Source organism: Terrapene carolina, unplaced genomic scaffold (genome assembly GCF_002925995.2).
Source record: "Terrapene carolina triunguis isolate 2854851 unplaced genomic scaffold, T_m_triunguis-2.0 Scaffold96, whole genome shotgun sequence".
NCBI classification, from domain to species: Eukaryota; Metazoa; Chordata; order Testudines; family Emydidae; genus Terrapene; species Terrapene triunguis.
In genome coordinates, this window is record NW_020664447.1 from 74,963,179 (window position 1) to 74,979,013 (window position 15,835).

Here is a 15,835-nt window from a genome sequence, read left to right on the forward strand (position 1 = left end):
AAATGTAGCTCCACACTGTACAAGTTGGTGCAGGTTATTTTTGTGTGAATATGGGTACATGCGCATGCACAGCACTTTGTTAGAAGTACAGCAAGGACCAGCAAATCTGAATAGCGCTAGGTACTATAGTGAACGCTGCTATAAATACAATGAGTATAGATAGGTAGGAAAGAAAATTAGCTCTGCTTAGAATGTTGCAAAACATTAAGAGCCAACTCCGAAGTGGCTCTTTGGAAAAGTACAGTTGATGTACTTTCAGAAGAGAAGGATGGTCTTGTGGTTAAGACACAACCGCAGGAGTCAGCTGATCTGGGTTCTATTCCTGTCTACCACAGACTTCCTGCATGACTATGGGCTAGTCCCTGAAAGGCATACTGTCAACTTGAAATCTAGGCTCTTTAAAAAAGGAAAGTTAAAGGTAGTTTCAGGTTCTATGCCTGAGCCTGAATGTCCCTGCCAGCTTTTGTGGGTTTTACAATCACATTTTCATATTTAAAAATATTTTCTCTCCATTATTGTAGTGTGGAAACACTACACATGGGAACCAGTGAAATTAACAACAAACAAAGTACTGTCAAAATATATATAGTAAACAACATGAGAAACCTTTTCCTCTATTGTCTGAGTTACAGTTAACACCTAAAATGACTATCAGTACAATATTTTTGGAAAAGAGGGTGATTTTTTTTTTAATGTTGCTAGCATCCCTTTAGCCCTTCCATTCCTCATTTCCCCCTACCACACAGAGATGGGCCTGAGCTGGATCCAAACTTTCTCAGTTTGGAAGCGCTTGGCTCTTGGGGTTTGGTTCAGGCCCATCTATAATTTTAGGCTCTGCCTCTTTAAGTATCCTTTCCTCTAAGGATCCATATCAGGAGTGTTTCTTGGTGCACAACAATGTTTTGACCATCTAAAATATTCTAAACAGTTAATATCAAGGTCTGCTGGTATTGCCTATAGATTTAATATAGTGCTGTATTTATGTACATCCAGAAAGCTCACATAATTAACATAGCTAGAATACATAATTTGTGCCCACTGATGCTGTCATTTTATTTTCAAGGGCTCCAGTTAGCAAAGTGCAGATAATGAAATGCCACCAGGGGATCAGCGTTTGGCTCCCAAACATATCCTTCATTCCCAAGCCTCAGGGACTGGGACCATGGTGCAGGCAGAGTGCTCTAACTAAGTTGCTTATATGGCTCCCATCAGGGGAATACCTGACTGACTCACCAGCTATGATGAATTTAGCCTCACAGCATCCTTGTGAGGTAGGGATTATTATCCCCATTTTACAGTTGGGGAATGAGGCACAGAAATGCTGAGGCTACGTCTACACTAGAAACTTCAAAGCGCTGCCGCAGGAGCGCTCCCGCAGCAGCGCTTTGAAATGTGAGTGTGGTCACGCGTGAACGCTGGGAGAGAGCTCTCCCAATGCTCCTGGTAATCCACCTCCACGAAGGGAATAGCTCCAGGTGCTGGGAGCGCATCTCCCAGCACTCGGGGCCTGTCCACACTAGCGCTTTAAAGCACTCAAACTTGCTGCGCTCAGGGGGTGATTTTTCGCCCCCCTGAGCCAGCAAGTTAGAGTGCTATAAAATGTAAGTGTAGATAAGGTCTAAGGCCATGTCTACACTACAGCTGCTACAGCAGCATAGCTCTGGCCTTCTCTCTCACAATACACGGCAAAAGAATTCCCAGCATGACCATGGGACATGTCCTACGAAGTCTCAGTGCCACACAAGTGAGTGCAGACACAGAAACTCAAGTGTTATTTTGCAGTGCAGCTGCTCTCACTTGAGCTAGGCGAACATGAGAGAAATAACTCAAGTGCAAACTGCTGGTTACCTCTGCAGTGAAGACATACCAATAACAGAACAGCTCATTTTAAAAGAAGCGGGGGTGGAGGGGTGGGGGGAGGCTAACGCAGCCAACAGAAGTTTGGACAAGAGAAGAACATACAACAGCCTGAAAAATAATGAATGAAAGAAATGCAATCAAGGGTGGGTTGCACTGAGCTCCCTAGTGAATCAGCAGTAGTTAGAGATTTTAGCAAGCCTTACTCTGGAGCAGTAGCAGGCAGGACTTGAAGATAATTAGTTTATTATTAGAGGCTTCAGAGTAAGCCAAAAGGGTTGATGAGTCTGGGAAGATGATCCAGCCTATGAGAGAAGAAATGTGCTTTAAAACAGGGGAATACAATGGACCGAGGGATGGGATTGCACTGCAGAAGAGGCATAGCAGATACAGGAGAGCATAGTGCCAGGAAAGCTAGCCATTGTTATTGGTGGGTTATTTTATTCAATGAGCACCCAGCCCGACAGTGCACCAACTGCACTCAAACAGGCCCATGGCCTGAAGGGAGCCCACTCTCAGTGTGGACATAACACAAGTAGCGATGGTCATAAACAAAAATGGAGTAAGGGGAGCGGTAGGGAAAGGGTCACAGATACATCTCGGGGGTTTTGCTAAATGTGGATTTCTTAATATAATTTTTATTAGCTTAATTCTCAGAGGTGCCACAGCAGCCGTGGGATCTGAATGAGGAAGTGGTGGTGGCCAGGTTAAAGAGTTGCGGGGAGGAGGGAAGGAGAAGCGTGAAAGAAGGCATGAAGGTAGAAAAAGGAGAAGGAAAAAAAGACAGTAGCACTGGCAGAGCCAAGAGTGTTTGGCGGGAAGGGAGAGACAAGCTTGGAGTTCTAGGTCAGGGCTGAGTGAAAGCCAGAGGGAGCTTGTGACATTACACCCCATATTCTTTATGGAAATATGCTTATGGCATAACAGATATATTTTATGCAAGATGGGTCTTGTAAGGTATCATCAGAAAGGTTATGATTTACTGAATGTGATTATCCAATTTGTATGCATGTATCATTTCTGTATCTAAAGTTAGGAATATTGACTATGTAACAATTACAACTGTGTGTGTATTTGGGAGACACCCACCAGACAACAGGTCATCTGCCTTGATGGGTCATTAGGAAGAAACAATAAGACTTTGAAAATACTAATCTCTCTCCTTCCTGAGAGGCTGACACTACTAGGTCAGTTGGCCTGTCACCTGGTACTAAACACCCTCTTGGACTTCTAGTAATTTTCCACTAAAAGGAGGGGAGGTCAAGACTGGGAAACAAAAGATTCCCACCGTATGTAAATTTTATTTAAGGCTGGAGAGTAAGGCAAACAAGACACTTCTCCATTGCTTTCCTGCCCAAGAAGAAAGACTGCTGAAAGTACCTGAAGAGACAAAGGAACTGAGCAGTGGGAAAGGCATGGGCTGGGTCCAGACTAAGACAGGAGTCTAGTCTGTAAAGAGAAATAACTGGAACTCTAAGCTACAGAAACTCTGCAACTTGCCTAAAACAACATTTAGGGTGAGAAATTATTTCTTGAAACCAGTCTCTCTAAGATCTTAAGCTTAGTATGTATGTTTTGTTTTATTTGCTTAGTAATCTGCCTTGTTCTGTTTGCTATCCCTTATAATCACTTAAAATCTGCCTTTTATAGTTAATTAACTTATTTTTGTTTATTATTAAACCCAGTTTGTACAATTTCTAACTGGGCGGGGGGGGGGGGGGGGGGGGCAAGAGGTTGTGCATCTTCCTCCACATTGAGGGAGGGGGCGAATTTATGAGCTTACGTTGTATAGATTTCTCTACAGCGCAAGACAATATTATTTTGGGTAGACTTTCCAGAGGGGAGCTGCACTTGAGTGCTGGGCAATTTCCTAGCTGAGTCTTCTGTTTGCAGACTCTGTGTGATTCTATAGCTGGTGCGTCCCTACCTATGTGTGTGCGTGTGCTGCCAGAGGCCGGAGAGCCTAATTCAGCAAAACAGGGAGAGGGAGCCCAGGCTAGTGGAACAGGCAGGCTCAGTGAAATCCCAGTACATCAGATGGCATCCCAGAAGGGGGGGTCCAACCCATCACAAATCTAGTGTGAGGTTAGATACCATGTGAAAGATCTTTTTATGCTGAGTGGAAAATAAACCAGAAATTGGCATTAATGGATAGAAGCACTTTTGTCTCATTTGGAGAGAGCCATTTGAGGGAGCAAATTCCAAAACAAAAATAATTGAGAGTGCTCCAAAAAAAAAAAAAAAAATCATCAGAAGGAGGTGAGCAACCTGTTATTTCTTTGTGTATTTCTCAACAAAATCTAGGTCACCGACAGAAATCTCGAGAGCCGGAGAACTCCTCCCAAGCACTTGGTAATCCAGACAAACCACTTGTAAAAGAACCCAGGAGCTCACAGCAGAGACGAAGAGGGAATGTGTGGTTCTAATTAAGCAGCATTCCTTGACAGGTAACAGCCAAGGCATCTGGTAATGGCAGGGGTAAGAATGTCTTCCAAAGTGACACTTAGCTGCCGGTAAGACCTAATTAAAGAGTGAGCTCTGTGTGTGTGTGTGTGTTTGGCTTGGCTTGTTTCTGAACGGCTTTAATTTGAATTGTTTATCCTTGGGAGCCATGCTCTGAAATCTAATGAGGTTTCAACACAAAACTGTGTGAAACTGTCACCCCCATTACAGCTGGTTCGCTGTGGCTGCAAGAGGCACAGCTCAGAGTCTCATTATCTCCTACTAATGCTTGAAGGATACAGGGGAGGTGGAGACTGTGTCAGTTTGGGGTGACGGATCATGATAATTAACCTAGACACGTTATCACTGTGCCTGGGTGAGCGTCTCAACTCCCCCCACCTAAGTCCTCTTCTCTGCCATCACTAACAATGTTACCCTCAGGTCTCTAAGCCCAGACGCACCTCTGACTCTGCTCTCTCCCTAGCCCCACATATGCAAGCAATATCCAAGTCTTGCCTCCCCTTCCTCCTCCATAACCTCTCCAAGATCCAGACTTTTCTCTCTGTTCAGATCTGCAACACTCTCATCCAAAGCCTTATTTCCTGACTCAAGTACTGCAAAGCTCCTGTTGGCTCAGGCCTAAGGGAGATTTGCCAGGTACAGTGTCTGCTCACAGACCACAATATCCTGGCTGAAGTCTGAGAAGAGGTACTGTACAGATCATAGACACAGTTGGCCTGAGTCTCCACCTTCTTACACCAGCGTAAATCAGGAATAACTCCACTGCAATAAAAAAAGAATCAAGCACAGCTCCTAATTTTCAATACTCCTTTAGGCTTAGCGTTTGCAGGGCTGGTTATAGAGCAGCAGAGAGAATCCCCCTCGAAGGGACATGGAAAAGACATATATGAACACTTACCTGATTGTCATTTTTTTGAGTGATCTCAAAGATTCTGTCAGCTGGTTCATTTCAGTATGGACATGTGCTGCCCCCTCTGGGGAAGAACTCTCAATCACCAGCTGGCCATGAGCCCCAACAAGGTGCAACTGGATCTCTTTGCTTGGGAATTCAGCTAGCAGCCCCTGAAATTCACAGCACTCACAGTCACTTTCAGGTGTCGCTGCTATTTCTGAAGCTTTAACACAATGCAGGACACCTATGTCAAATGAAGGGCTATGTTCAGACCAGGATTATGCTCGTTTCTCTTGGCACTACACTAGTTACGGGTCCCCAGCAGCAAGATCTGCTAGGGGTTCCTGGAGGAATCCAGCAAAGCCCAAGAAGTGGGTAGCATGGGATTAGGGAAGAGGTGTAGCTAGTACGTCCCTGCTGCAGGGTAACACTGTGGGGCTTCTCTGGAGCCCCCAATGGAAATTAAAGCTGCTGCTTCCCGCTCAAGGGCCAATCAGCCCAGGCTGGCACAGGAAGTGTAAATCACCAGTATGAGTGAATCTGACGCCAAAGTATTTCCATGAAGGGAAAACTGAGCAACTGTGGGAACGGGGACATTTTCCCGTTTGCACAAATAAATGCAATGTAGGATAAACCAATAGAGTAATCTACCATTTAATGCTACATTGCTGTGTGTCTGGAGAAACCATCCTGCCAGGAGGAATTCACTTTCAAGACTGGATTTTCCTTTAATGATGCTGCAGACATTTCAACAGAAGCTTGATGCTTCTTTCGCCCTAACCAACCCCAGATCATCATGCACTCATCATAGAGCAGTCCAGTTAGGCAGTAGGAATCTTCTGTCCACAAGTTTACATGGCAAATGCAAATGGAAATGGAGCCCAGGGGAACACACCACTTCCCCTGAACATCTACCTGCTGCTTCAATCACAAAAGCAAATGGATGATGACATCATATGCCAAAATGTGGTCCTCACCTCCAGGTCTGCGACTCTGCTCGCCGTGTTCCTTTCCCCACTGGCATCCTGATAGGATTCCAACTTCTGTTCAGTCATTGTGATCCACCGCTGAAGGTCTGACAGTTTGTTATTGAACGTCCAATGCTCCCGAACGTGCTTCTCAGTCCGCGCCAGGATGATCTAAAAATACCACGAGTCACCAAAACACATCAGTGATAGAACACAAAGAGACAGCAGGCTTCATAAGGGAGACTATGGCGACGGATGCTATAGAAACACAAAGAGAGGGAATAAAAATACGGATGAAAGGCAGAAACTCTTCGCTGTTTAGTACCATGACATGGAATGCACCTCCTAACTGGATATCTACAAGCTCCTGCAGATCTGAGCTTAGCCACATGGTGGGGCATTATGTGTTAGAATAGTTTCCCTCTTTACAGATGACTCAAAGTGAAAAATCCTATATTTTAGTATCTGAACTAAGTACTTCCTCCTCCCCTCTTCGCATGCAAAATCACACTAGATAGAATAGAAAGAGATCTGCCATATGGTACTTTTACCTGGAAAAATACTATTTTAGTGATATATTTGTTTACTATTTGTGATTAAAAACTAGAATTCCCTAGCATATTAGAGTCAAATTTTATTACGGATAATTTTTTTAGTGACATAGCAAACCAAGAAAATTTTACATGCTCTCAGTTTGTTTTGGGAGGGAAGATTTTTATAGCTGTCTTTACAAGCAACAAAATACTTTCGGTCAGTAGTTCTCAACTGGGGATCTGCGGGCCCCTGGGGGTCCGTGAGCCCTTTCAGGGGGGCCGCGGAGCCCCGCGGCCGAAACCTGGTGCCCCAAGCCCCAGTGCTTAAGACGGGAGTGGCGTGGAACTAAAACCGGCACCGCCCGCCCCCCAGCCGGGAGCAGTGCGGGGCTGAAACCGGCAAACCTCCCCCCCCACCAAGCCAGGAGCAGCAGGGGGCTGAAGCCGGGAGCCTCAATGCCCCGCCCTGAAGCTGGGAGCTGCACTGGGAGCCCCCCCTGCCTGTACACAGCCCTAGCTACCCCCTGCCTGCACCGTGAGCTACCCCCCTGCCTGCACCTTGAGCTACCCCTTTGCCCGCACACAGCCCCAGCTACGCCCCTCCCTGCACCCTGAGCTACTCCCCTGCCCACACACAGCCCCTAGCTACCCCTTCCCTGCACACTACCCCCCTGCCTGCACACAGCCCCTAGCTACCCCCTGCCTGCACCGTGAGCTATCCCCCTGCCTGCACACAGCCCCAGTTACCCCCCTCCCTGCACCCTGAGCTACTCCCCTGCCCACACACAGCCCCAGCTACTCCCTCCCTGCCTGCACCCTGAGCTACCCTCCCTGCTCACACACAGGCCATAGCTAACCCTTCCCTGCACCGTGAGCTACCCCCTTGCCCACACACAACCCCAGCTACCCCTTCCCTGCCCCGTGAGCTACCCCCTTGCCCACACACAGCCCCTAGCTACCCCTTCCCTGCACTGTGAGCTACCCCCCTGCCTGCACACAGCCCCTAGCTACCTCCTGCCTGCACCCTGAGAGGTTTTCAAACGTTTTGAACTGAGTCCCCCTTTGAGTTATATTTTTTGGTTACATCCCTCCACAGCCCAGACAGACTGGTGGTTTCCTGAGTGAGTCAGCGGGTGGAGGTGGCACTCCGTCCCTGGACCATGCTGTGCAGAGCTGGCTCAAGCCCCACCAGCCCTTGCCCCCCACAAAATAGAAGTAAAACTATGCCTATGCCCAAGGGTCCTCCCCCGGCCTGGAGCCCAGCGCTCCCCGCTAGGCCCTGGCGTTTTTATAGCATGCTGAGGGGGGCCTCAGCAAGAAAAAGGTTGAGAACCCCTGACCTAGGTCAAATCAGTCCTTGATGTAACCGCAGTGGTTTTGGTCCATTAACTTTTAGGTCTTATAAAGCCTGCGATAAACCTTCCAGATGACCCAGTACTAAATGCCCTATGCAGCAAATCCCAAGAACATTGCACGAGCCCAAGCCAAAAAGATCTGGACACTCAGCAATGGATTCAGCCCCTCAGAGTGGGGAGCCTCACACTGCACAATTGAGACTTTCCAAACCAACACGTAGTAGTGTTTATAGACTCTAAAGGGGAGTCTATCCACTCCTCACGACTTGTCTGAACACAAAAGTTGTATTGTTTAACTATATTGGTGTAGTTAAAGTCGTACAACCCTCACTAGTGTGGACACAGTTATATTGGTATAAAGGTGCTTATTCTGGTATAACCTATTCCCATATAGAAAAGGAAGGGAGGAGGGATAGCTCAGTGGTTTGAGCACTGGCCTGCTAAACCCAGGATTATGAGTTCAATCCTTGAAGGGGGCCACTTAGGGATCTGGGGCAAAATCAGATCCTGCTAGTGAAGGCAGGGGGCTGGACGTGATGACTTTTCAAGGTCCCTTCCAGTTCTAGGAGATAGAATATCTCCATTTATTATTATATAAAGGGAAATATACCGGTATAAAGGTGCTTTAGAGCAGTACAGTCTAACTGCATCCACTGTAGAGATTGTACCTTTATAACTATATAGGTAAAAATTCCCTGCTCCCACAACCAAAATATTTCAACATCTAAGTGTAGCCTCAGTTGGTAGGATGATGGCCACAATGTAGGGTGAGGAAGATTAAAACAGAAAACTGGGGAATGTTTAAAGATTTATCAAGGCCATAAGAACTCAGCCGCTGCCTTCCGCTAGCGGAAAATGTCAGCAGTTGAAAGCAGACATTATGATAATGTGAAAGGATAATTTTCGCAGTTGCCACTTCAAATTCTCCACTAAATGATGAGTTACCTCCAGAGATCTCTTCAGTGTCTGATAGTCAGATGAAAGCTGGTTCATTTTACGCCTGTGGGTGGGATTAGATTGAACTAGATTCTCCAGCTCTTCCATTTGAACTATAAACTCTGCCAACTCTTCTTGGATCATCTGTAGAGAAAAAGGAATACTGTACATTGGCTATTTACATACTGAGCACGATTTGGCCCTACAAGACAGGTCAGAACGTTGATTCTGAAGTTGGTTCCATTTGACAGCATGAGATGTATTAAAGAAAAATAACTAATTTTAAGCAATTTAGTTTCTGATGCCTAGAAATGAAAATTTACAAAAGAAGCCAGCAGGCTTTCTGATACATTAGCAGCTGATTACAAAGAAGCCACGTGATAGCATGCTTGCTGCTAGTAGGCTAATTAAAGCACCACAAATGGTACAATAGCATCAAAATAGCAGCAATTTAAGGACTTGATTTTGCTGTCACTGAGACCAGGTCTACACTAAAAAGTTAGGTTGACCCAGCTGTGTCGCTCGTTTCTCTTTGCACTACAGGAAATATCCCAATTCCCAACCCTGATTCTCACTACTGTGAGATCAGAACCAGGCTGTATAAATTTATCATAGAAAAAACATCTTTCTAGAATCAGATAATCTAGAATCAGACTTGTGTGACAAGTCAAGCAAAGAAGGGCTTCTCCTCGCCGCCCGGTACTTCTGACATGAATAAATTATACATTTTGCCTAGAAGGAAAATAAATCAGGCCATCTGCCAAAGTGAACATGATTAACATGCAAGTAGCGTAGATAACCATCATTGTAACATACCTGTAGTCTCTGGAGTCGTGTTTCTTTACCTAAAAGGTCAGGTTGTGGTTCATTCTCTAGATCTACTTTGGCTCTGATAGTAGATAACTTCTTCTGCAGAGGCACAAAGCCTGCATCAAAGTCTTTATGTTGAGTTACCAAACTCTAGGCAGAAAGAGCAAAAAGAGCACTCAATATAACTACAGTTATATTATTTTGTGAGGGTCTACTTGACACTCTGAGCAAATAAGCAGCTGCCCTGCACAATAATCTACGTTTCTATTAATCTACAAAATGCATCAGACACAGTTGATTAGTATTAGTGAATTTATTTATACAAATCTGGATTAATAAAAGATTAATCACAATCTTTGGCATGGATATTAAATAGTAAGCAGGCCTTGGAGTGAACTTAATAGTAACTGCTCACCTGCAGTCTGCTTCTCCTTTGCAGCAGACTTTTGTGTAGAATTTCTCTCTCCTTTGCCGTATCGGTTACTTCCACGAGGAGAGACTTTGCTCTCTCCTCACCAAAGATACTGCTTAGCAAATCCTTCTTCAGCTGTAACATCATCAATTGCTCCTTGAATTGGGAGCTCTGAGCCAGGCATGCCTACAGGAGAACAATTCTTCTAGTGAAATCGGAACACCAAGGGCTACATGAGCGGATCAGGTGACAAATGCACAGAAAAACAGCAAGGCCATGACTGTAGGACAACAGTATCTTGAGCATACCTGCTATACCACAAGGCACCCACAGTATGCCCAGCCGAGAGCCAACACAGCAACTTGCCAGAACCCTCAGGGCAGCACTCATTTTTTTAAAATAAAGGGAGCCAATTGCAGTCACCTTCATCCCTAATATGGAGATGAGGCCCAACGGCTCAGCATGAAGCCTGGCTGCTCGCATCAAGGTGAAGCATTGTTTGCTGGGATCTGTCGTCTACACTCTTAAAAGGAGGAAGCTGTGGGCAACACTGCAGGGCTTACTCCAGTACTCTGTGGGCTTACTCCAGTCCTGGTACAATGTATGACTCAGGCTGCTATACCACAAACTGCATCAGGAAGGAGTAAACTCTGCTCACAATATTTCTTTTATATAAACTGGACTGCTTCTTTGGTTCTGCAGCTGCTTTGCTGACCTGCATGAAGGAAGCCTACTCAGCTACAGGTGCCTGACATGAAACTGTCTTATCAGAGTTATGATTCAGTTTGATCCCTGTTTATGAAAGCATTTATTCCAGAGATCCAAGGAGTGAGGGTTTCGCCATCACTACTCAATTCATGGGTGCATGCAGCAATTATGCATCTTCATCTCTAAACTATATTATTAGAAAAGTATTAATGGAGTCCTCAGATTTCCAACCCAGATGGATTTGGGGTTACTGCCAAAGGCAATAATAAGGCACTTAGCTCTTATATAACATTCCTTACTCAACTGGCAACTCTAGCTTATTAAATAGAATGCTCAAAATGATGTGATTTTGTTACAATTAGTGAAGATGTAGGCCTGAGTTTCAGCAGTGTGTTATTTCCTACAGGAACTGGAAAACATTCTCAGTTGTCGCCATCAGACAGCTGCATTCGTGCACATGTCACTACAGCTTGTGCCGTGCGAACAAGATACTGGCTTCCTAACTTAGCTGCAACTCTCTACCTCAATCTGAAGTAAGAAAGCATGTGTCAGGGAGGGCTCAGCAACGTTAGCAGTGGAGTCCAGAAGTCTCTGAGCTGATGGCTTCCACAGCTGGAACTCTCGCAGTGGATTTTGAAAACTCTGCCTGAGCTCAGTTTCAGTTCCAGTGCTCATTTTAAATGTCTTTCCCTTGACCCTGCAAGAATAAGCAGACAATGGAGAGAATGATTAAAGTGAAATCTTTAGCTAAATGTGCAATTCACTAAGGGACAAAATAGCACAATCCTTGTGTGCCTGCTCCACCCAACACAAAGAACCTCAGTTTTCTCCTTGTGTACTCCTGGCTTTGTCCACCCTTTACTAGGCAGCTGCTTCTGCCAGTCAGATGTCCAACAAACCCTGCTTAGACCTGGAGGGACACATTTATCTCTGCTCCAACTTCACTGAAATCAGTGGAGATGTACCAGGGATGAAATCTTGCCTGGCAGTTCCAATGCCAAACAATCTCATTGTGTTCCGTTTGTTACCTTCAGTATTATCCACCAATAAGAGCAAAGGAACAACATGGCTGGTGGATGGGAGAAACAAGCCATGTACGTACATCTAAGAAACCTAGCGTTTAGCTGCACCCCCCTTTAGCATTTATACATAAAAAGGTGAAAAGGGAGTTTTGGTCCATTTTTAATTTTTTTTTTAATCTTTACACACAAAAAATAAATGTTTGATAACCCAAAATTGCCCAGACTAAAGGGGACACAAATAAATTTTCCTGGTCTTTCATTCTAGATTTCTTAAACTTCTTAGAATAATTTGTGTGTCAAGTAAAATCAGTGGATAAATTAAAATAGCAAACACTCATTAAACTAATATATGGTTTAAATATCCAGGTTCCCAGTATGAAGGCTGGTCCTAAATGCTGTGGGGTCGTGAGAGTAACTTATGCAGTTCCCTTCCCAGTGGCAGACCCCCTACAGTTACCTCCTACTTCCCTATGCTTTCCTGACCTTGGATCCTGAAGTCAGGAGCAGCTTGCAGTATAAAGTTTACGCATAAAAGGAAACATTGTCCTGTTAAGACACAGGAATGAGAATCAAGAGACTAGAATTCAACTCCTAGTTATACCACAGACTTCCAATGCAATCTTGGCTAATTTCACTTTTCTGCATCTGCTTCCCCCTCTCTGAAATGGAGATAATACTAGTTACCCACGTGTCACAGGGGTGTCTGCAATGAGCTTAGCTTTCTGAGGGCCCTGAAATCCTCAGACGGAAATCTCTGTTATTACTTCCTTTGCCATCCACTCTACAGCCTCTGGCAGCAGCAGCCTGTGACTTTGCCAAGCCTTTCAAAGAAGCAGGAGTAATGGGAAAAGCTGGCAACTCATTGAACAGTCACTGATTTCTGATCAGAGGCAAGTTTAAGTCTCCTATAGTTGTTCTTCAGTGGAAAATAAATCCCATTTTGTTTCATTTTTTAAATGTGAATTGCTTGCTTTTCTGCATCAATTTTATTCCTCCAATCTTTTTCCATTTGCCAGCACAGTCTGCTCTAGGGATAGGAAAACCAGTTTAGATACAATAAAAATAAACTGACCTTCTTTTTCCCTTCCCAGACTGATCCTTTCTTGAAGTTTGCTAACTGCAGCCTCTGAACTTCCTGATTCCAGACAGCCTGGAAGTGGAAGTGCTAAAGCACAGGGAGAGGCTAGATTTGCAATGTTTCGAGCCCGAAAATGGAAGCAGGAAACAGGAGGTAGGGAGTCAGAGAAGCTAGAATAAGCCCTGACAGATAACTGGGAGGGGAATGATTCATCAAAACAAACCTCCCAGAAAAAGGCCATGTGCACTCTGCAGTAATTCAGCCAAACCATTTACAACAACAGTTCCCAGTCTGATTTTTAGTTGAGCATGAAAAGCAATCAAAAAATAAAAATACTGATTCTACAATGCTAAAACAAGCAGTCAACGCAAATATTTCATCCAGACTATACACACTACAGCAAGAGAGGGATCCAAGAGCAGGAGATAAGGAATTTGTGTTCCAAACCATTATGGAGCCTGACAATATACTGTACACACAGTCAAACCTTCCCACTACATCAGAGAAACCACAAAGATCAGTTTCCTTTGCTATTTTTAACATGTAAATGCATGATCTCGCTCCCATTGAGGTCAGAGGCAAAACTCCTACTCACCTCAATGGAAGCAGGCTTGGGCCCTAAGAAAGAGATTTTCTAGCACTCTGAACTAGGGCCAGATTTATGGAAGTATTCAGCCACCCAGCAGCTCATGTTGCAACACTTCTAACCGGAATGCCAAATGAGGCCAACGCACAATGGACTGAGCTCTTCTGAAAATCTGGCTATTTATTTTGGTGCCTAAACGGGAGTTGAGCTCTTCTGAGACTTCTCCTAAGACAATGCTTCTCAGCAAGGTTCCAGGAACTGGTCCCAAGGCAGCAAAGTTAACTGAAATGTGGGATGTGGCTATCACCAGTAAAAGAGAAAAACAAAAGAAAACCCCCCAAACCCTTTGTGACTCTGCCACCTAAGGTCAGTCTAACTTGCACTTTTTCCACGGGCCCCTGCTGATTCTTGGAGCCATTCGGTCCCCAGTGAAGTTTTATGTCAAACTGCTAGCCGACCCCACCCACATTCCCCACTGATAAATACCTTTGATATTCCCGTATTGCGGCTACAACACCGTCAGAGAGTGGTTGTATATTCTGTGAAAACCGGAACAATTCCTTAAGCTGAGCCTTCAGTCTCTCAACCTTTGACTCTTCTGCGGCAAGCGCTGCTCTTGTTGCCTTAATCATAAAAATAATGATCAGTTTGCATTATGAGCACAAAACCTGGAACATGAAATGTATAGACTATGCTGAATCTAGAGATGGTCAAACTATTTGCCACAAGCCATTTGTGTGTCAAATTTGACCCTTTTTTCTGTTCTCAAACTGTCCATGAACCGATCAGGATTTTCATAAATGTCCATGTTGTTTGTTATAGTTAGGTGATTAATTTTTAAAAACACCTTTGTGCCTATGGGTGTTTTATAAACTGTTCACAGCAAGTGCTCTGTGAGTATTTTAGATGCAGAATTCACTATTTGAACTGTATGACTGGTCAACAAAGTCACATGGCCAGGGGTGCTGGAACAATTTTTATAGCGGCGGTGCTGAGAGGCATCAAACCAAACTGTAAACTATGGCCATCCTTACCCATACACAAACTACGCAGCTACGTGCTGCTCCAGTGGCCAGCCTGATCGCCCGCCCGGCTGAGCCGGCCAGGAAAGCTGCCCCCGCTCCTACCCGCCCCCTCTCCACTCCTTCCCCATAGCCCCTGCCCCTGCTCTGCCCCTGCCCCTCCTCTTCCCACCCCTGCTCCGCCCCAGCCCCGCCCCCACTCCACCCCTTCCCCTGAGCTACATGCCGGGGGACTGCAGCAGGGGTCGGGCGTCCTGCACTCACCAGGTGGCAGGAAGTGGAGCGACCCAGCCCCAGTCTGCTCTGCTGCCAGTGAGTGCTGGAGGGCGGTTCTCCCCTGCCCCCCGTGCCTGTTCCTGCGCCCCCCCCCCCCACGGAAGCCTGGGGCCAATCACCCACACACACACACACGGGGGGGGGAGGGGCTGCGTAGGGCACCGCAATGTCTAGGGACGGCCCTGCTGTAAACCCTGTATATAATGGAAACCACTTCAATCCAGGGGGTGCTGCAGCACCACCCCCCAAACCAAGTTTCAGCACCTATGCACATTGCTTAATTTCTATTCCCTGATTGGGCGACCTAAGGCGAGCAGCACTTCTGGTACAATTACAATCAAACCTATCTGTGCTAATAGCAGCTCTTCCGCAAACAGTACAAGAATACAATATGGTTATATGGATGTGCATGGAAAAGGGAACAAAAAGGGGTAGGTACACAGTTGGATTGAAACACAGTTTGGCTTTAGTGAATTATGTTTACAACTACTTTTGCTTTACTCTTTGCACAGTACTTGCTGAATATGACATAACTAGGCATTTTGGATTATAATGAAAGTAATAAAAATGATGACAGATGTATAAATGTTACAGCTGTTACCAGGAAGTTAATGATGTGTGATTTTAAATAATCTATCTGCAAAAGACCCTCTTCTTATGCCATCTCATGTTTAGAGAAGTTTGATTTTTTTAACATGGGAGTTCTACAACCTGAAACCTGAAATTATAAGTGTGCGTACACATGCCCACCAGTACGCACTTCATTTTAATGGGACTACTTGCAGAGAAAGACACAACCCCATATAAGCAGGAACAAACAACATTATTTTCTGTACCTAAGGAGAAGCTGGGAACAGATAGTGTGAGGCAGAGACTGAAAAATTTTTGGTTCTTTTCTCCCTATTCACATTTTTCCT

The 15,835-nt window shown here is 45.2% G+C and overlaps 1 protein-coding gene across 1 annotated transcript in view; it reads right to left on the minus strand.

The window, feature by feature from the left end:
• SYNE3 (spectrin repeat containing nuclear envelope family member 3) overlaps nt 1-15,835 on the minus strand; it is an 81,098-nt gene that overhangs the window by 20,922 nt on the left and 44,341 nt on the right. Inside the window, exons 8-14 of the mRNA XM_024219346.2 lie at nt 14,107-14,243; nt 11,457-11,631; nt 10,230-10,412; nt 9,821-9,964; nt 9,014-9,148; nt 6,190-6,351; nt 5,219-5,382 (exon numbers count right to left, since the gene is read on the minus strand). Coding sequence (XP_024075114.2) covers nt 5,219-5,382; nt 6,190-6,351; nt 9,014-9,148; nt 9,821-9,964; nt 10,230-10,412; nt 11,457-11,631; nt 14,107-14,243 — 1,100 coding nt within the window. The remainder of the gene's footprint in view (nt 1-5,218; nt 5,383-6,189; nt 6,352-9,013; nt 9,149-9,820; nt 9,965-10,229; nt 10,413-11,456; nt 11,632-14,106; nt 14,244-15,835) is intronic.